We start from the raw sequence: 20,895 nt of genomic DNA, 5'->3' as shown, positions 1-20,895 counted from the left end.
AGTTGTCTTTCCTGCATTGTCTCGGACTGAACCCTGAGCCTTGCATACACTAGATAAAAGTATACTATCACTAAGCCATATCCTCGGTGCAGGTCTTACCTCTCCATTTATAAGACAAAATGGAATAGTGCAATCTTTATAGTATACATATCTTTCTACTTTACGTGTCCTCATTTGAAAAATGACACTTTGAAAAATTTGGGAGATGATTTAGGCTGTTTCCCTTTCAAACCTGGCTAGACTACATTTTTTTTCTAATGTAATTTCCCTAGAAAATTTTCACTCAGGATTAGATTTTTTAGAATCTCTTGGTCCCAGCTAGTTCTTTTCTGTCTTGCTGTCCTGTTTTATTTTTAAACTCCCTTTATGACAGACCTTGATAGCTCAATGAAAAACCCTAGGACAAAGTATTAGCAAGAGTCAAAAATGATCTTTCCTGTTCCCTTTAGGAAAGATCTGCGACAAGAGGCAGTAGCACAAGTTTTATGTTCTTAGAAACTATCAAGGCTGGGAAATAAAGTGGTTAATTTTCCAAATAAAAACTGGTGAAATGTCTGTCTTCCACATTGGTGAGGCGATACACTGCACACTAAAGTTTAACTCTCTCCCCCCATTTACAAACTAGATACTATGTCTTCTCCTTCTCTGCAGGTGTCTCCGGTGTAACCATACCATCATTATACCTATTGCACTTTGAAAATCGGAAACATTTTTTCCAGTAACTAAAGTAGAAAAACCCATAAAAATGATTGAACACAGGATAGAATGCAAAGGCCTTTGTTGAAGTTTCCCTTCTTCTTATGCCTACGGAGCTCTAGTTTCCCCTCCTCCTCTTTCAAGTGTGAATTGTTATTGATACTTGCAGTTGATTAGGAAACAACATTCTTTGTGTCATTTTCAAATCTTAGGAAAATACAGCACTATGGCTTTACGCAGGCCCAGTTATTTAGAGCTTTTGTGGATTGTTCTTGAGGTTAAGAGTGTAAAGATGGAAGGCCAGCCTTTGTTGCTACCCATAGCCTGAAAAGACCAGCCTTAACATTTAAAGTTCTTCTCATGCTGGTGAGGTAAGCGCCTAGTCATGAAAGCACCCTTTTTGACGTCCAAGAACAACAAAAGCAAGCCTAAAAGACCTCATGGGGTATGGCCAGGTGATGTATGTATGTATGTATGTATGTATGTATGTATGTATGTATGTATGTATGTATGTCTGTCTTCACTGGCTTGGCTGGGATTGGACTCTTCGGAGCTATGCAATGTAAACCTTTTTTGCTGCCTTCTGCATGACAGCTGTTCTGGGATCTCAGGTACCTGCTCTTTTCCAGACACACCGGTCTCCTCCTTCAACGCCCCTCCCCTTTGCCCTCCCCACTCTTCTCTCGCTCAGAAGGTCTGGGACAAGCAAGATCAATTTCTTTTCACGGCGAGACGGGGGCGTGGGAGATGTTCAGGAGAAAAGGAGGCAGAGGAAGAATAACAACTACTAGTAAGAGTCAGTCCGAACCGCCCTACCCTGTGGTGCCCCGAGGACGGACAGCCTATACTTGCGGCAGAGGACTCACAGCCTAAATCCTCGGGCCACACCCTCCGCTCTGAGGCACCAACGGCTGGGCCGGCCGGATCACGTGATGGGGGAGCGGCGCGCGCCGGCTGCAGCGCCCATTGGCTGGCGGCGGGAGCGCGGGGTTTGATGGGAAGGCATTGGCCGGGCCCAGTGCTGTATCAGTAGGTGCTGCTGCCTGCTGCATAAGCTCTACGCGGTGGCGACTCAGGCTTCCCCGAGTGGACGCCGGGGCCAAGCGGCGCCCGCTTTTCTCAGGTAGGACGGTGAAGGGAGGGCCGAGTAGACAGAGGCGTTCGGGACTGCGGGAACCAGTCGCGGGGTTCCTCCGCGCGCCGGCCCCGGTGCCTCCGCCCATGCCTAGTGGCCTAGAGCTTGGCGGCGGCTGGGGACCGTGCCGCGGGGCTGCCCTCTGTACGCTGTTGCCGCCTTCTCTCGTGGATCGCCCTGCACAGTGACCCTAGCGGCTCCGGAGTGCACGAGACTCGGCTCTTGTCTCCCCCAAGGCCGGTGTTCTCCCCGGGTATGTTCTCAGGGATTCCGCGCAGTGGCTGTTTAGAGCTCCAGCCCTTGGGCCCACTTGTGTTGAGAAGTGTCAGAAGGTCCCAGAAAGCACATCCCTAGCTGAATTATCCACCCGGAGTGGTCCGATCACCTCCGCGTCCACCTGAGCTGGCAGGACCAGCAGGTCTGAAAACTGTCAGTGTCATGCAGCTCCGTCCGCGTGTGGGCGTGGATTGTGAGCGACTTATAGGAGCAGCTCCACAACCATTGTCCCTCCAATAGCAGGGACAGCGGCCAGTCTGAGGGGTGGAGGGGGTAGGACGAAGATACGAGGTGTTAGGAGCAACCCGGGAAAAACAACTTCAAGGGACATCAGTAGGTTTAATTCTTTGATGATGTGTTTGCGGACGTAGAGTTCGGATTGGTCAATTTATTTTTTGCGAGCAGTTTTAAGCAACACCTGTGACTCACTGAGTTTTCCGTGTTCTGTTCTTCAGCCCTTTGGCTTCTGGTTTTGTGGTGCCTAGAGCCTATTGTTTTCTGTCTCCGTGGCCTCGGTCTTAGCTTAGACAACATTGTCTAAAGGTGTGGTGGATGTGAGTAAATTTAGTTTCAAGCATATGTTCAAGCTGGAGGGCAGGACCAAGTCCCCAAAGGTCATCATAGTGCCTTCTTTGGGGAACAGAGTTGATTTTGATTACATTTTCTTAAGCCAGAGTGGTTCATTTAAAAGTAGAGTTTTAAAAAGTTCCTTGACATCTATTGGGGTCACCATAGTAATAATGTTAATAAATGTTTATGGTGTTTATATATTGGAAGAATGCAAGGACAGGTGACTCACAGAGGTATGATTTCATATAGCAATCTGTCAGATTTTTTTTTTTTTTTTAGTTTTTTATATTTTGTGGTGGTCATCTCATATTAAAAGTGCTTTTAGAGGTGTGCTAATCATTTATTATTTTGGTAATAGACCTGGTGTAAGATATTCCAGAGTTGTCTATTTGGACATTTGAAAGCGATTTCGAACAAATCACATTTAAATCCAAATTGTGTAGTATAATGTGGAAGTGCTGGTAAAGGTGACTAGTTTATATTTAAGTTTGGAATCTAAGGTAAAAACACAAAACTCCATTTCTTTTGTCGTTTTCATTTAATTTTTTTTTTTTTTTTTTTTTTTTTTTGGTTCTTTTTTTCAGAGCTGGGGACCGAACCCAGGGCCTTGCACTTCCTAGGCAAGCTCTACCACTGAGCTAAATCCCCAACCTCTTTTGTCGTTTTCTATGAAGGCTTACAAGCTTTTTATTATGGGATGTGCTTGAAGGGTATTCTGCTTTATTTCCATGCTAGGGTAAATGAGAAAAATACTTTGAGTAAAAACACAAGTTTATTTTATTTTCAAACATTTAAATTATGAAATGATTAAAATATGTGCTAATTTAATGAAAAGTTAGGCACATGTTTCATTTAGATATTACACATTTTCTTGGTAATAGCAATAGTAATGGCTAAAATTAACTAAATACTATGTGCTAAACACCGTGCCAAGTGGTAATTTCCCTTAATTTATACAATTCCAAGGAATGTAACTATTTTAACTGCTTTGTTAGCCAAGGCTTAGAGAGTCTAAGAACTCTCTAAGTTTAGTATCATATAGCTAGTAAATGGCTGAACCATATTTTCAATCCTTATCCCATTGTTTTAAAATGAGTTGAGAATTCAAGAAAGACACTTAAATCTGAGTGTGAATAACAGTAGAAAATACCATATAGTATGGTAGAGGGCTGGAGAGGTTAGGAGCACTCAGATGATCCATATGGTGGGTCACAACCATCTGTAACTCTAGTTTTCTGGTATCTAACATCCACTTCTGACTTCTCTGGGCACAAGGCACACATGGTGCACGTATACACACAAGCAGAATACTCATACACAAACAAATAAATAAAACTTAAAAAAAAAAACACATTTAGGTGCACTCAGCCCTTAAGGTCACACATGCTAAGTCCCATTGTGATATCAGAGTTGGAAAGAGACAGCACCTGTTGGGGACAAGCTGCTTGAGGTCCATTTAAAGGGAAGTGAGTGATTTATGCTCCAGAAAGAAATGCTAGAGTTACTGGGCCAGAGAGTTGAGATGGATTAGAAAATGGCAGTAACTACAGCAAGAGGAACAACTTATTATGGGTAATAATGTCTCATGTCTATAACTAGGGTAAGTTAGGACACAGGCAAGCCTTTCAACATCTGAGAATTCTAACTATCTGTCTTTTGCAAATGAGGAAATTGAGAAATAAGAGTGTTTAATTTTTTTTGCTCATTGTTTTACAGTAAGTGATGGTCAGTCAGAATTGGAGTTAAGGTGGAATGGACAGAAGCAGTGGGTGTGGTAGAGAAATGAACTTAATGCTGTAGACAATAAATATCTAATCTTACTGTGATTCATGTCTTAAAAATACTGTCGTATGTGCATTGAAGAAATCAGCTTTAATAATACTAGAATATGATAGAAACATTTCTGGAACAACAAGAATTGATTGTCGCTTATGAATATGAAAGCATGGATTTAATGACTATTACTAATATCTCAGAGGGTAAATTTAAAAGCACAACTTCTTGTTTCAGGGAGCCTGGAGGCTAAATCAGTTGGGGTTTTTTTTGTTTGTTTGTTTTTGTTTTTTTAAACAGCAAAACATTCTCCAAACAAATAACTGACATAAAATAGGTATTTATTATTAATTATGAGTATATTTCATATACTCATTTAAAAATATTAGGCTAGTTGATATAAAGTTCTAACTGGAACCCTAAAAATTTAGCAAGCCATTTAGCTTCTCTCTAATGCAGATTTAAGCACTCAGATTTAATCAGATAAAAGATTGGGCTACCTGACACATTGCCATAAACACTGTCTATTGTTATCACTCACTTTCCAGCTTAGTAACTTTGCTTACCAACTGTTTGAGGAAGTTCAAGGTACTTTCTTATATTTTATTGAATTTTGTATTTTTTTTTCTGTTTTATGGTGCTGAGGATGGGGCTCAGGGATCCTCAGTACTAGGCAAGCGTTCTACTTCTGACCAGTATCCCCAGCTATCTAGATCTTGTACATAGACATTCTAGCCTATATAGATAGATTCCTGCCTATGCTACTATATAAATATCTTCCATTTCAGATTTTATCATTTGGGAATGATTGGTTGCATTAAAAAAAAAAAGCAAGGGGTTGGGATTTAGCTCAGTGGTAGAGCGCTTGCCTAGGAAGCAAGGCCTGGGTTCGGTCCCCAGCTCGAAAAAAAAAAAAAAAAAAAAAAGCAAAACTAAATAATGTGTTTGGCTTTACTACTTAGTACTTTGGAACTTAGCATATTACTTCTCTGGCCTCGGTCTTAATTTGTGAAGTGGAAGGGGATAGTATATAAATGATAATATTCTTGGGAATCATTTGTTTTAGGGCCTCTTAGAGATCTTGTACCAAGTGTGTAACTGATGTTATTAATTTCAAACAGTAAAAGGTCAGCCTAAGCCAGGTGGGGCATGATGATACAAGTTTATAATGCTAGTCAGTACTCAAGAGGCTGAAACAGAAAAGTAGTTGAGGGTAGGCTAGACTATATAGGAAAATCTTGTCTCAAAAAAAAAAAAAAATCCAACCAAAACAGAGAATTTGGTCTCAAGGTGTGGTGGCTACAAGCTTGGAAGGATACATTTCTTTTAGAAATGGAAATATGTAATCTAATTGTGCAGGAAACATTGTCAGTTATCACAAGCCATTTCCAAAATAGGGGGATGGCAGACAAGTAAAAATTAAGTGATCATCTGAATTTCTTTACTTCTATCATTCTTTGTGATTATTTTTAGAAACTTCAGATTTTTTTGTTTAATCTTGACTCAGAATTTATACTTTTGCTCATTAGAGTTCCAGAATATCTCATAATTACATTTTAGAGTTTAAAATACTGAGCAGGAGTGTGTGTGTGTGTGTGTGTGTGTGTGTGTGTGTGTGTGTGTGTGTGTGTGTGTGTATATATATATATATAATACTACCAGATTAATATTTAGTTTGCAACTTAATTGCAGCGTATAAAATTAAGTTAGTATGCTTCAGAGTGTTTTAGAACAGATAATATTTTGCCCATAAGAATCTCTCTGTAAATGAAAGTACTTTATAATTATTCATTCATTACTTTTCTAAAAAAAGAAACTCTTAAAATAGGCATGCCTTGAGTTAATTTGGACATATAAATAGTATTGCAGTTCTTACTGGGTGCTGGTAATTATTCTGTGATTATATTTATGTTAAGACATGGGAGATATACCTATGAAAATAAATGTATGTGTGTATTAAGTGTAGTTTCACACACTGATAATCATATACTTGTAGCCTGATAACATATCAATTGGAGGGTATAATTTTACCATTTCAACTTAAAAGAATAAGAAATTATAAAATGATTATCTGTTAAATTGATTTGATATACTATTTCTGAGTCTGTATATAACATTCACGAATCATAGATAAAGAGTACACAGCTAGCTGAACTAAACTCACTACTTGAGGGTCATAAGTTTAGTAGCACATGCTTAACTGGGTGTTGAGCAGCAGTCGTCTGAAGATAGAGAGACTTTAGGACTTATTTCTTATGTGCTGTGGGGCAAATCACTAACTTTCTTGTTCTTTAATTTTTTTTTCTATCTCCAAGGTGTTTACACTAAAAAGTTGTTCTGTGACAAACTGTTGACTTTATTCACTTTAATTTATAAAACAGTTAAGGCTCACCTTATTGAAGGATTTATTTATTTATTTATTTTATAACAAGAACAACATAGAGGAACTATTTTAAAAAAAACAGGAAATTTGTAGGTATGTGTATACTTTTTAAAGTGATTTATCATTAAAAACATTTCCAACTCTGTCTTTACTTTTAAGTATGTCCTCACTTTGAATATTCTAATGGCTATCTGGATTCAAGTTTTATGTAGTTGAAGGCCAACAAATAATTTACAGTATTTTAATGTAATATTGCAACATAAAAAATTTAGAGAGAATGTGCTGTGTATTTAACTTAAAAATTTTAAATATTTTACTTTGTTTTAGCTGTGACTTCTTTTGGACAACTCATGATATTTATTATTGTGCCAAGTTTCTACAAATAAAAGATGGGTGGATTATTTTCTCGATGGAGGGTAAGAAAAAGTTTTTTTTATTGCTAGTTTTTAAAATCTGACATAAAAGTATTATAAAGATTTTTCACAAAGTTATCCTTTGGAGTGTGCTCTTTAATGTGATATTATATATTTAATTTCATTTAACTCCATTAGAATTACTTTTTTGGATATTATTTTGGTAGCTCTATTTTATGAGTATCAAATATGTCTAGTAATTTATTTTTATTTGTGTATTTTATGCAAGTACTTTTCTTCTCATATTGCCCAAGTTCCAAGTTTATTCTAAAAGTAGTTGAAATTAAAAATTTTATACCATACTTAAGGTTTTTGTGTACTGTACCATCTATCTAATCTGTCTGTCTGTCTAACTTGGAGATGGGTTTCACTGTGCAACCTTGAACTCACAAGGCTCTTTTCCTGTCTTTTCTGGTATTAAAGGAATTTTTGTTTGTTTTGTTTTGCTCTCTTATTAGCATGTCACATATTTACTGATACCACACGAAATATGCCTTTAAGAGTTATTGGTTGAACAAAATAAAAATGCAGATTTTATAAGATAAGCCTTTAGAGAAAGTATCTCAAATTTAGAGATATAAAATATAAATTATATTGATAAATTGTACTATAAGAAGAGATAATGTAGTCTAAGACAAACTAATTTTCCTTATTCCTTATCATAATAAGAGTCCAGTAGTACTTGGTATATAATTTAGCTCTTGACTTGTTCGATTAAATTCATGTTTTAGATTTGTGTTATATTGACTTTCTTTTTAAAAAAATCCATAGGTAAAATAGCATATTTACTGTATGCAACATGATGTCTTAAAGTGTATACATTACATTGTTTAGGGATAGTGAATTAACATATGCATTAGCTCACATAATTATATTTTTTGTGATGAGAAATCTAACATTCTGTCTGTTAGTATTTTTCAAGAATATAGTATATCAGGGCTAAAGAGATGGTTAAGTGGTTAAGAGTATCTGACTTGGTGTTCTTGCAAAGGACTGTTCAGTTCCCAGTGCCCATACCAGTTTTTTCACAACTGCATGGAGCTCCAGTTTCATGGATTTGGCACCTCTAGCTTCTCATGATAGCTGAACTCATGTAACTACACACAGAAACACATGTATATGCATACTTTAAAATGAAATAAACTCATAAAAAGAAGACAGTTATCATTATAAGCTCTAGTCACAATGCTGTAACATTTGTAGAACTTACTCCACATATTTTGTATCCTTTGACCCCCAAAGCTTTCAAGTCCTCAACTCTGTACCTATAGTTTCCTTAGAGTTTTTACTTTCTACTTCTATGGGATCCCCCTATTTCATTCCACAGATGAATGAAATGACTCCTCTTTACAAATCTTTGACAGAGCCAGGCATGGGGGCTCATGCCTTTAGTCTCAGCACTTGTGAGACAGAGGTAGGTGAATCTCTGAGTTTGAGGTCAGCCTGGTCTACAAAGTGCGTTTTAGGACAGCTAGCACTGTCACACAGAGAAATCCTGTCTCAAAGAACAAAATAAAGCAAAGATAAAAACAACGATAACAACAAAAAATTATGACAAGCTGAGAATCAAATTATCATTATTTTGTTTTCTTATTTGGTTGAATTATATGAAATTGCTGATATTCTACTTTGACATAGAGACATGGCAACTTTACATGATTCAATCTTATGTTATCAACTCTTCTAGGGATATAAATACTGGTATTCATTACTGTCTTGGTAAATATTTTCTCAATTGCCATTTAAACTATTGTGGCTTATATAGAAATACCTTTGGCAAATAATTTCTGCTACTATAAAGTATCCTTATATATTCTTTAAAAATTTCATTTTTTCAAAAGCCGTGTACTTAGGGCTGGAGAGATGGCTCAGAGGATAGAGCACTGATTGTTCTTCTGGAGGACCCTTGCTCAATTTCCATCACCTAGTTGGTGACTCACAACTGACGCTAACTTCAACTTCAGGAGATTCAGTGCTTTCTTCTGGCCTCTTTGGCACTATGGATGCACATGGTATACAGATACAGGCAGGCACACATCTATAATCATTTAAAACAATCAATCAAGCAAACAAAATCGCTTCTGAAACTTTAGGTATCACAGTGAAGGTAGTCTATTTTTTTTCTTTTAATCTCCGGAGCTCTCGGGGTTTCAATACTGAATCAGTAAGTGGGCTGCTGGCACTGAGCCTGAGCATTACTGAATTAGACCATCTTTAGTTCATGAATCTTTTGGTATATAATATGTTTCTCTCTAGAAAAATCTATTCTGTTGAGGTTAAGAATGGTAAAAGTAGAGCTATCAAAGTCAAGTTTCAGGAAAAGTTATTTTAAGAATCTTACATAGTTTGGTAACTATAATTTTCCATTATAGTTATGAACAGGTAGACATATAGCTTGGAACATTGAGAAACCTATTTGTGAATTAAAATGTTCATTAATGACTATATAAATCTGTGTTTTTAACAAAATGTTTGTGGTAATAATTTTTAATGCCATGTCTTATTTCTGTTTCTAAAACAGGCAAAACCTTCAACAGTAGAAGTTCTAGAAAATATAGATAAGGTATGTTCTTTGGCTCTAATGTACTTTAATTTATTTTAGATGTTAAATAAATATTTCTCTAATAATTTTATATTGGAGAAGAGACGTGGGAACTTAAACATGATGTAGAACAGTGCTTCTCAGCCTTCCTAATGCTGTGACTCTAATACAGTTCCTCATGTTGTGGTGACACCAACCATACAATTGTTGGGATAACCCACACTACTGTATGCACTGGCTGTGAAGCTGTGTCTGTATTCTCAGTTGTTAATGGCCGTGCCTCAGGTGCTGGGCAAGCAGAATGAGTAAATGTCTGTTGTTCCCTTACCTGCCCAAAAAGAAATGGCAAACAGCCAAGGAAGTCACCCGGTCCTCAGAGCCAAAAGGGCAGTGCTGAGCGGAGAGGAGGCTCAGGTGACAGGTGACATCCTGTTGCTGATTGGTGTGACTTTTTGCATAATAAAGAGCTGGTGTCCCTGGCAGGGGAGTCTAGCTGAAGGGGGGGAGGGGAGCAGCAGCAAGGAGGTTGATGGTCTAGCTGAGGGACATCCCCAGCAGACAGCCTTAGACTTTATTAAAACCCGAGCAGGAGCCTAAGAGCCGGCAATATCAAATTATTTTGTTGCTACTTCATAACTGCAACTCTGCTACTGTTATGAATTTATATATAATATAATCTGATATATAGAATGTCTGATATGTGACACTGAAAGGGGTTGCGATCCACAGGTTGAGAACTACTGCTACAGAGACATCCTGAGAACTCTAGTGTTACATGATCTCAAAAAAAAAACAAACCCTAAAGTCTCTTAGTGACTTAAGAAGCCTGTGTTAAGTAGTAATAGAACCTGTTAGAGTGCAGTAGAGCAAGCATGGGGTAAATCAATGTAACAGCGTAATAAAGATTGCAGGCTACTGTGCAATACTCCTATATATAGCTTTAGCATTTTTCTCTTATCTATAATGTTTTTTCCCCCTCAGAGAAATAAATGATAGATTGTGAAATGATGTAATTTCAATCTTTTTTTTTTTTTTTTTTTTTTTAGATAATCTCACTTTATTTTGTCTTTTGGCCTAAAACTGTCTGTTTATATCAGGCTGGCCTCAAACTTGGAGAAATCTACCTGCTTCTGCCTCTGTGTGTCAGGATTAAAGGTGTATGCCACCATACTTGGCCCTACTATTTTTATTATTATTTTTTTGTCAGATTTTTAAAGGCTGAATGTGAAGAATTATTTTCTTGACTCCATAAGTGTTTGCTGATGCCAATTTAATTTCTCCAGTCTTTGCCAATTTGATAGATTAAAAATAGTATTTAATATATTTCAGTTCAAAAGTTGGGACAGACTTAGTTTTTAACTTCATTTTTAGTTTACTATTCCATATGTTTTGCTTTAAAATATTAGAGCATTGTATTTCATTGAATTTTAGGAACCTTATGCAATCGTTATGTTAATTCTTTCAATTTTAATTTTTAAATAATTTATGAGATTTCATAATATGCATATTTTTCTCTTAACAGGAAATTCAAGCATTGGAAGAATTTAGAGAAAAAAATCAGAGATTGCAAAAATTATGGGTTGGAAGATTAATTATCTATTCTTCAATTCTTTATCTGTTTACATGTTTAATTGTGTACTTGTGGTATCTTCCTGATGAATTTATAGCAAGACTTGTCATGACACTCCCATTCTTTGCTTTTCCTTTGATGTAAGTATTTTTTGTTGATCTTTTCTTTTCTGACCAGATAATTTTAATTTTTTATTATAAAATATTAGTGTCTCAGGTTGAATAAATTTGGATTATTTTTGCAGTTGGATAATTGTTATTTTTTAAATTCTAGGATAATTTCTACTTTATAAACCAAATGTATACCTGAGGGATATCACCATTGTTACTAGTAATATATAGGTTTCTGATAGAGAGCCATGATTCCTGTAGGGATTGGACATGGAGTGGGGGAAGGTAATGAGTGGGGAAGGATTGTAAAACTGAAATAAGTGTCCAGATGACTCTACAGAGGTATCTTTCACCCTGACTCCTCTCTTTTTAATTATTGCTATAAACAATAATTTCTTAAGTATTTCATAATCTGGTACTCTATAGGAAGTGTATCTCAACTGGAAATTTTGGGGAACAGTTTTTTCATTTATTTAGCAAAATGTGGATAGCAGTTGTGTAGACATAGGATCATTATTGTATATGGCGAACAAAATTGAAAAATCATTGGCTGTAGATCTTAGGCTACATATAAAGTAATAAATATGATTAATGTTAGGACAGGAATGCAAGTGCTATGAGAACAGGGGCCCCAATTCAGGCTTAGTGTGGGGGTCTAAAAAGAGTCTTGGTTGTAAGTTTTCAATTGGTCTCAAGTTAAGCAGCTTAAAGCAACACTCATTCATTATATCAGCGCTCTGAAGTTTAAAATTCAGGCAGCTTAACTGGGTCTTTGTTTAGACTCTCATAGGCCAGAGTCTGTAGGGATGAGACAGCGGTCTATTTAGAATCTCTGGAGGGAGGAAATACAGACTAGATTATTGGTCAACATCTGACTCTGTGATTTACCTGGGTAATCCACAAGAATCTCCCACCTTAACATCAGTAACTTTGGTTATAGCTGAACAGTTCTTCACAGCAGTTGTCTAGATTACTGTGTGGTTGGTTATATAACCAAAGGCTGCGTTGAGAAGAAGGATATCAGTGGGATTGTTTACTACAGACTTTTAAAGAATTGATGTCTGAATTTGAGACTTGCAGAATGGGTTGTGTGTGAAGTGGTATGACATGGCAGCAAGAATAGTGGTAGCTATGGCAGTAGGAGTGTGTGGTCACATTGCACGCATGGTTGGGATACAGAATAAGGTGAGTGCTATTGCTACACTTGTGTTTACCTTTTTATTAAGTTTGGGACCCAGCCCAGAGTATGGGTCTGTTCACGTTTAGTTGAGCCTCTTACACATGTCCAGGTGTCTGTCTTCTAAGAGATTCTAAATCTAGCTAAATTGACAAGATTAACCATCATGTTATTATAGCCACTGAGAGTGTAGCTTGTAATAAATTAGGAGGAAGTAAGAGTGGATCTGGAGTAGGAAGCTAGAAGGATATTATAGTTGATAAGGGAAATGATGAATGATTTGTATTTGGTGGGTGGGAGAAGAGCAGATGGATTGAATGAAATTGATGGATTGGAGATTTAGGAAGTAGAATTGAGAGACTTAGTAATTGGATTTGGGGTGAAGAGGAGGAATCACGTCAAGGGTAAAATTCAGGTTTAGTTTGGGATATTTGGTTGAGCGCAATCATTCATCAAAATAGTGAGTAACACGAGTAGGAGGAAGTTTGGGTATCCATTGTATTTTCTATTGGAATTGTCGACGGATGGCTAAGTATGAGTATGAGGTTTAGAGAAAATTCAATAGAAGATAAAAATTTAGGATTTTGTAGCTTATAATAGTTAACTGAAGTCAGGCCTGTAATCCCAGCTACTTGAAAAACTGATGCAGAAGGATCACAAGATTGAGGCCTGCTTTGACTATAGGGGAGTTGATTCAGGCTATGCAACCTACTGAGACCCTATCTCAAAAGTAGAAAATACAGAAGGCACAGGGGTTCTAGCTTATTAGTAGAACATTTGCTAGTATATGTGAGGCTCTGGTTTTGCTCCTAGTACCACACACACACAAGGTTACCAAAGCCATAATCTCTTTATTAAGTATTAGGCATCTGCAGTGTGTTAAGTAGTGGTAAGATTCTGCTCCATGTAACTTGCATTCCTCTGTGAATGGGCAGATAAAAAATAGAGATAAGTTAGCAAAGATGTTCAGTTAATTTAGAGAGAAATATGTGCAATGAAGGAAGTTAAGTGATGTGATTGAAAATAGTTTCTTTACAAGGGTCCTGGAAGGCCTCTTTTTGGGAAGTGGTATTTGAATTGAGTATTAAGTGTGAAGAACAAGTATGGAAAAAAGTTGAAGTTTATGAAGATTATATGGAGCACATAGTGGCACATATACCCATAAAGTTCCACATAAAGGATTATTTAAAAAAATGTTAGTGGCCATTCTTTCTAATGGTATGATTTTAAGTAGTTCTTTTATTCTATATGTTTTCTGGTAGTGCTTGCATTTTTTACTTCAGTGTATGCTTTACATTGTTAAAAACAAAGTCTTAACTGTTGAAGGACTGTGCTTCTAAAAATAGAAAATAGAAAATATGTAGACTGAGAACTTGAGTATATAGCTTATGTGAGGGGCCAAGATGACAGGCATATTTGTAATGTGTGATGGAGAGATAAATGCTGTGAAATGAACTTCGAGAATCAGGCAAGGTTTATGTTAAGGAAAAATCAAACCTATTTCAAAGTAGGTGAAATGGGAAGCTTCTATAGAGGAAGAATAGCAAGATAGAGAGTACATTAAGAGGGTCACACATACGACGTTTTATCGAGACAAAAGTAAAATACCTAGGAAGCTGCTATATAAGGTCTTTTGTTTCATTTTGGAGACTGGGTTTCACTGTGTGGCAATGGTCAGGCTGAGACTCACTGTGTACACTAGGCTGACCTTAAACCTGCAGAGATCTGCCTGTTTCTGCTTCCTGATTGCTGGGATTAAAGGCTTGCACTGCCATGCTTGGCTTAATACATTTAATCTAAAGATAAAGGCAAATTGGACTGCCCAGTAGCACCAGATGTTAATAGATAACTTAGAAATATTTTGAAAATTAAAACTATAGGATATGACAGGAAGAAATGGTATATAGAAAAAGAAGGCATGAAGAGTGTTAGGTTAGGTTTTGGTTTAATCTTTAGTGCAAGGCGTATTTCCTAGTTTGAATTCCCAAACTTACAATGGTAATCAACTTTGCATGTATAGAGTAAACACATTTATGTGCATGCTCAGTTCTGAGACCTGAAGTTGAGTTCATGTCTAACATTGCAGTTAGTTTTCTGGTTGTTGGCCCTGAGCCTCCTCATATGCTGGGTAAGAGCTCTGCGTCTGAGCTGTACTGTCAGCCTCGCTCTTAACTTCTTTATTCCCCCCCCCCTTTTTTTAAAATAAATCTTTTGGGTCTTTTAAAATTCCAAAATAGAAATGATTTTATAATGCTGAGCTCTTTTACATTGCTTCTTTTCTATTTTTTTCATAAAAAGCAGGGAGAAAATAAGATTAAAAGTATGAGATACTTAGTTGATTTAAATAGTTCAATAAAAGTAGGAAAAATAATTTAACATGACATTCAGTTCAACATAGCAGGTTGAATTTCTGATTTTAAAAGATAATTTATAAATGTCTGATTAGAACTCTGCTAGTTCTAATTGCTGTTCCAAATTGTGCTTTGCTGGATCTGTCACTAAATCATAAGAATTACTTTTGAGACAAATAAATCACTTATTATTTGTGATACTGGGGATAGAATCAGTGCACCATGTCTTAAACATTTTTTACTGAGCTGTACTCTTATCTTAGCCTGAATCATTTTTGAAAGTTAGAAAAACTTTATTGCGTGTTCAAGTGTACTTAAGCATCGACTTGACATAGCCTAGAATCATCTGAGAGGTCTCATTTGAAGGGTTGTCTAGATCGATTGGCCTGTGTACATGTCTCTGGGGATTATCTTGATGGCTAATTGATTAAAAGGGCCCAGCCTACTGTTGGAGTATCTTCCTTAGGCAGGTGGTTCTGGGCTGTATCAGAAGGCTGCTAAATGTTAGGCTAGGAGCAAGCCAGTAACAGTTCCTCCATGGTTTCTACATTGAGTTCCTTCCCTGACTTCCCTTAATGATGGATTGTGATGTGTTAAGTATAAATTAAATAAAGCAGTCCTGTCTTCTGTTGCTTTTGGTTAGAGAGTTTTATCAGCTGTCCAAAGGAAACTAGAACAGTTACGTGCGTATGTGTTTGTGTGTGCGTGTGCGTGCGTCATATGTGTGTGTTTTAGATCAAAGGACTTCTTATGGGTGGCCATTCTTTTCTTCTACTGTGTGGGTCCTGAGGATTGAATTTGTGCTGTCATGATCTATGGTAAAGAGCCTTGGCCCAGTGAATCATCTTCCCTGCCCAGGAAGCATTTGAGTGTGTGTGTTTGTGGTGACTTAACCCAGTGCCCCATGCATGCTTGACAAGTACTCTTCACTTAGTCATACCTCCAGCCTATTGTATCAGTTATAAGCAGTCTTAATGTAGTCTTCGTCTCTTTCTTTCCTACCCCCTTCTTGCCTCTCTCCATCTTTCACTTTCCTTTCCTTTCCTTTCCTTTCCTTTCCTTTCCTTTCCTTTCCTTTCCTTTCCTTTCCTTTCCTTTCCTTTTCCCTTCCTTTCCTTTCTTCTTCTTTTCCCTTCCTTTCCTTTCTTCTTCTTTTCCCTTCCTTCCTTCCTCCTCTTCCTCCTTTTTTGGATTTTTGTAACAAGGTTTCTCTTTGTAACCCAGTGAATTCTGGAATTCAGTCTGAGGTAAGGCTGGCCTTGCACTCACAGAGATCCTCCTGCCTCTGCCTTCCAAGCACTGGGATCAAAGGTTTGTGCCACCACTTGGTAGTGTTTCCTTTCTTAATAAAACTTCATAGATATTTTATTCTCTATAATTTCAGAAATTAATTACTATGAAAAGTTGATCTTTGAGGAGTTAACCCTGGGCTTCCTCCATGGTCGTTTGTTTTTGTTTTAATTAAACAGACCTTTTCGTTTTCTCTTACGATGTGTCTTGGACTACTCTGTGTCATTGCAGTTAGTGCTTTGTGATTGGAGACGTTGCAGAATCATCTCTCCCTCCCTTTGTCTCATTCTCATTCGTTATCTCCACTGTTGCAGCTCCTAGTTCAGTGAGCGCAGGCCAAGTTATGAAACAAAGAATAGATGTCTTTTCACCCAGTGACAGTCAGCGTGAAATGAAATACAGGGGTGAAAGTGGTATCGTGGCAAGTAAGATCCTATAAGTACAGCATTTTGTTTGGAGTGTGAGCTGTTGCTTAAGCTTAGTTGGACTTCTTTTCTTGGGAATATTTCTAAGGGATAGACTAGGATTTATTTCCAAGTATTGAAAGTGGAAGAAACAATAAAATGTTATTATTTTATTCTTCACATTTTTATATTTATTAGACCACTTAGAAATTTGTCTGATATGTTCAAAATCTCTAAAATGTGATAATTACCTTTATTCACATTTTTGGGGATGCCTATACTAAAGAGGTCTATACTAAAGATCAACACTCATAATCTAGTCCTAGCTATCCCAAAATTACCCTATGTGGTAGAATATCAATGCTTTATATAAGATGTCTTGAGAATTTAATTCATCTTCTCATTGTTATAGACAATGATAAACTTCAGATTCCATTATTGTTTTCTAGAACATAGAGGTTCAGTAGATAGTCATTTTTTTCAATTCTTTTTGAAATTTAAATACTGCTTTTTTGGTACTGAGGATCATCCCTAAGACCTTATACATGCTAAACAAATGCTCTACTGCTAGGGTATTTTCCTAGCATAAGGTTGAGTTTTCACCCCCCCAACCCCCTGATTCTAAAACTCAAACCCCTAGGGTTTCACATATGCTAGGCAAGTACTCTGCTGTCCTCTAGCCCCACTAAATTATAATCAAAATGCAGTGTTTAGTTCATAGACACCGTTAGGCTTTGTCACAGGGAGGGAAGGTTTGGATAGACTTAGACTTTTGTAGTCATATTATGGCAGATATGCATTGCTTTAGGAATTGATTTTTTTGTTTTCTTTGAAATAGTGTCTCAGTACATATACTCCAGGGTGGCCTCTAACTAGTAATCCTCCTGAGTGATGGAAATATAGGAGCGTGTCACATGTCTGCCTGAGTTGGCTCCATAGACACACAGACACACAGATACACGCACGCACGCGCACACACGCACACACACTTTTTTCCAGTTGTGCTGTGTATGTGTTAGGCAATCATTCTATCTCTGAGCTACATCCCCAACCCTCTTTTTAGTTTTTTTTTGAGACAGGGTCTTGCTCAGTTAATCAGGCTGGCCTTGAAGTCATCCTTTAGCTTGGACAAAGCCTGGAACTTTGGATTTTTCTACTGCAGTCTCCTGAGTGGCTGGATTAAAGGCCTGCTTCACAGCATGTGTGAATGTCCCCTTCTTCCCCTTTAATTTTATATGGTACTTAAGATCAGCCAAGGCCTCATGCATGCTAGGTAAGTAGTTGGCAACTGAAGTGCATTCAGCTCTAGTTGGCTCTTCTCCTTTTAAGAGAGAGAGAGAGAGAGAGAGAGAGAGAGAGAGAGAGAGTGTGTGTGTGTGTGTGTGTGTGTGTGTGTGTGTGTTGATTTAACCAGTGCACCTTGCAGGCTAGACAAAGCACTCTTCCACTTAAGTCACGCTTCCAGCCTATTGTATCATTTATGAACAGTCATCTGTATTCTTTGTCTCTTTCCTCCCTCCCTCCCTCCCTCCCTCCCTCCCTCCCTCTCACCCTTCCTTCCTGCCATCCTGCTCTCTTCTTTTTTTTTTCTTAGTGGAACTTTCTAAACATTTTATTCTCTATAATTTCAGAAACGAATTTACTATAAAAGTTGATCTTCCCAGAGGAGTTAACCATGGGCTTTCTCCATGTTTTTTTAATTTTTAATTTTTAACTTTTTATTGTTTTCTCTTACAATGGGACTTTGGGGGAAGACATTTAAGCAAGGGAATTGGAAAAGGTAGTCAGTCACGTTCCTCTTTCTTTTCATATAGCCCTACTTTAATTGGAAGCTATTAAGAATATTTTGATCTTAGTTAATTTTCTATTCCATGTTTTGCCATTTTTCTTTTTATGGGTCTTGTTTTACTTGGCAAGTTTAGGAACCTCTTGCTTAGTTATGTGCCCCAGAGCTTCCTTTTATGTCTTTTCTAAGTGTTTTAAAAGAAACACATCACAGTTAGGTTTCTAATGCATTTTAATTGATTTTTGTATAGGGATGACATGTTGGTTGGTCTTTCTCACCCCAGATGCTGCCTAGCGGCTGACTTATTAGGAAGGAGCCGTACTTTTAAAAACGATTTTAATAGATCTTCTTAAAGTACAGTATGACCATATGTAAGGAAATGTTATAATGAAACCCATTATTTTATACAACTAATCTGTGGTAATAAAATTAAAAAGATAAGTGATCTTTCTCTAGTTAAGTTTTTTTTTTTTTTTTTTTTTTGGTGGTGTTAACGTAGCACCTTCTATTTTATTTGTCCCTGGTATGTCTCCATTATTTTAAGTCTGAAAAACCAGTTTCAAAGTTAGTGTATATTAAGGATTAGATTTTACCTTATGATCCAGTATGACAGTCTCCTTTTGAATTTCTAGTTTTAAGTTCACTTTCTTGATAAGAGTTAGTTTTAGTTTTGAAATATAATGTACTTTTAAAAAATGTTTTATAATAAAAAAGACTTATTTATTTTGTGCCAGTTATTTGTGGGAGATTTATTTATTATTAATGGAATGTCTTCACCTGTGTTCTAGACTGACTGGAGTGTTCCTTATCTCGATTTTTGTAGGAAATTTTATCTTTTCCTAGCCAGTGAAGTTAGGCAACTGCATTTTCTCATGGGGCAGAATCTCTTTTCTCCTTCCTTGTCATCAAAATACTGCTTTTTATAAATAGATCATTTCTGAATAATTTATTTTTTACCTCTTTTCTTTAGTTATATTTCTTATCATTTTTGCTGACATGATTTGACTTGTAGATTTTACACTTGGAAAGGTTTATCTTGCTGGCATCTTTGTGACTATTCTGAAGTTTGGGTTTTATAGCAACAACTCAATTTTTACCAGAAAAGGAGATTAAATTTTTATTTTTATCTTGTTTGAGTGATTTCTCAGGCTGGAATTGGGTGAGAATGGAGAATGTGCTATTATTCTCAACCCAGAAGGGTGTGATGTGTGTGTGTGTGTGTGTGTGTGTGTGTGTGTGTGTGTGTGTGTGTCCCTGTTTTTTCATAAGTTTCATTTAGTAGAGAAAGCCTTAGCTGGGGTAAGTAGAGCATAGATGTCTGAATTCCTGCAATTATGTTCCTAAATTCTATTATAAAATACAAAATAATTCCATGTAATTTAGCCCTAAACAGTAGAATTTGGGTCTGAGTAAAGAATGGCAAATAAAAGTGTTTTTAAGAGCAAAGGTCTTTGTAAATCTTGGAAAGTTGATAACAAGAATCATTGTTTGTTGTTGATTTTCTCAGGAGCAGTTCTGATAAGAAGTGAAAAGATTTACTGTCCAGAAATGGGGGCAGCTTTGGTTTGAGGAGTCTATATCTCAATTCTTAGAGCTACATTTTAAAACTTATATACTCATTTACGAAAATATCTGGTTGCCCGTACTTAGAATCTTTCAATCCCTTTCCTATTTCATGCCTCTCTGTACTTTTTTTTTTTCTCTAAATCTTTCTCAGAGTACAGTCGTTACTCTTATCTATGATTTTGCTTTCTATGGTTTCAGTCGTCTGTGGCCAACCACAATCTGAAAATTACTAAATGAAAATTCTAGAAGTAAAAGAGCCACAACTTAAATCTGAGTAATGTGATGGTATTTATACCACACTGCCCTGTCCAGAATATCAGTCGTTCCTTTGTTTAGTGTATCTATGCTACAATATGTGACCTGTCAGTCACTTAGTGGTCCTCTTGGTTATCAGATTGGTTGTCCAAGGTATAACAGTCTTCTAGCTAATTCTAATTTTTACTCTAATAATGAGCCCAAAATACAACAGTAGTAAAGCAAAGAAAGCAACAGGGCTTAAAACATGGAAGGCCAAGCTAACTCTGGACAGTGTAGCAATGCTGTATGACATAAGAAAAACCTAAATGTCCATCAACAGAGAAGTTAGTAAAGTGTGGCATACATACATAATGGAAGTTTTCCGTCATAAAGAAGAACAAAGTATATGTAGCTTTCAGGAAAATGAATGTAGCTGGAGATAATCATATCAAGGGATTAAGTCAGTGTCAAAACGACAAACACGCTATTTCATTTATTTTATATACATAAACTACCAGCAGTCATAAATCATGCCAGAGCTAGTCGTTTTGCCACTTTGAAAGTAGATTCCGAACCTAAATACAGCCGAGGACATCTGGTATAGTTTTAGGCATTG

The 20,895-nt window shown here is 36.8% G+C and overlaps 1 protein-coding gene across 4 annotated transcripts in view; it reads left to right on the top strand.

The window, feature by feature from the left end:
- Nucleotides 1-1,698: 1,698 nt before the first annotated feature.
- The window catches only part of Lnpk (lunapark, ER junction formation factor), a 60,581-nt gene continuing 41,384 nt past the window's right edge, over nucleotides 1,699-20,895 (top strand). For 2 of the 4 annotated variants that reach the window (XM_032903506.1, XM_032903509.1), the window contains exons 1-4: nucleotides 1,699-1,819; nucleotides 7,161-7,249; nucleotides 9,768-9,809; nucleotides 11,311-11,498. In XM_032903506.1, the coding sequence (XP_032759397.1) occupies nucleotides 7,223-7,249; nucleotides 9,768-9,809; nucleotides 11,311-11,498 (257 nt within the window). In that variant the 5' untranslated portion in view covers nucleotides 1,699-1,819; nucleotides 7,161-7,222. Of the gene's footprint in view, nucleotides 1,820-1,873; nucleotides 2,085-4,687; nucleotides 4,709-7,160; nucleotides 7,250-9,767; nucleotides 9,810-11,310; nucleotides 11,499-20,895 lie in introns of those variants that run through there. The other 2 variants (XM_032903507.1, XM_032903508.1) reach the window with 2 other exon arrangements.

Source organism: Rattus rattus, chromosome 5 (genome assembly GCF_011064425.1).
Source record: "Rattus rattus isolate New Zealand chromosome 5, Rrattus_CSIRO_v1, whole genome shotgun sequence".
NCBI lineage: Eukaryota > Metazoa > Chordata > Mammalia > Rodentia > Muridae > Rattus > Rattus rattus.
The sequence above is the reverse complement of the archived record's forward strand: the minus strand, read 5'-3'. Positions and strand labels throughout refer to the sequence as shown.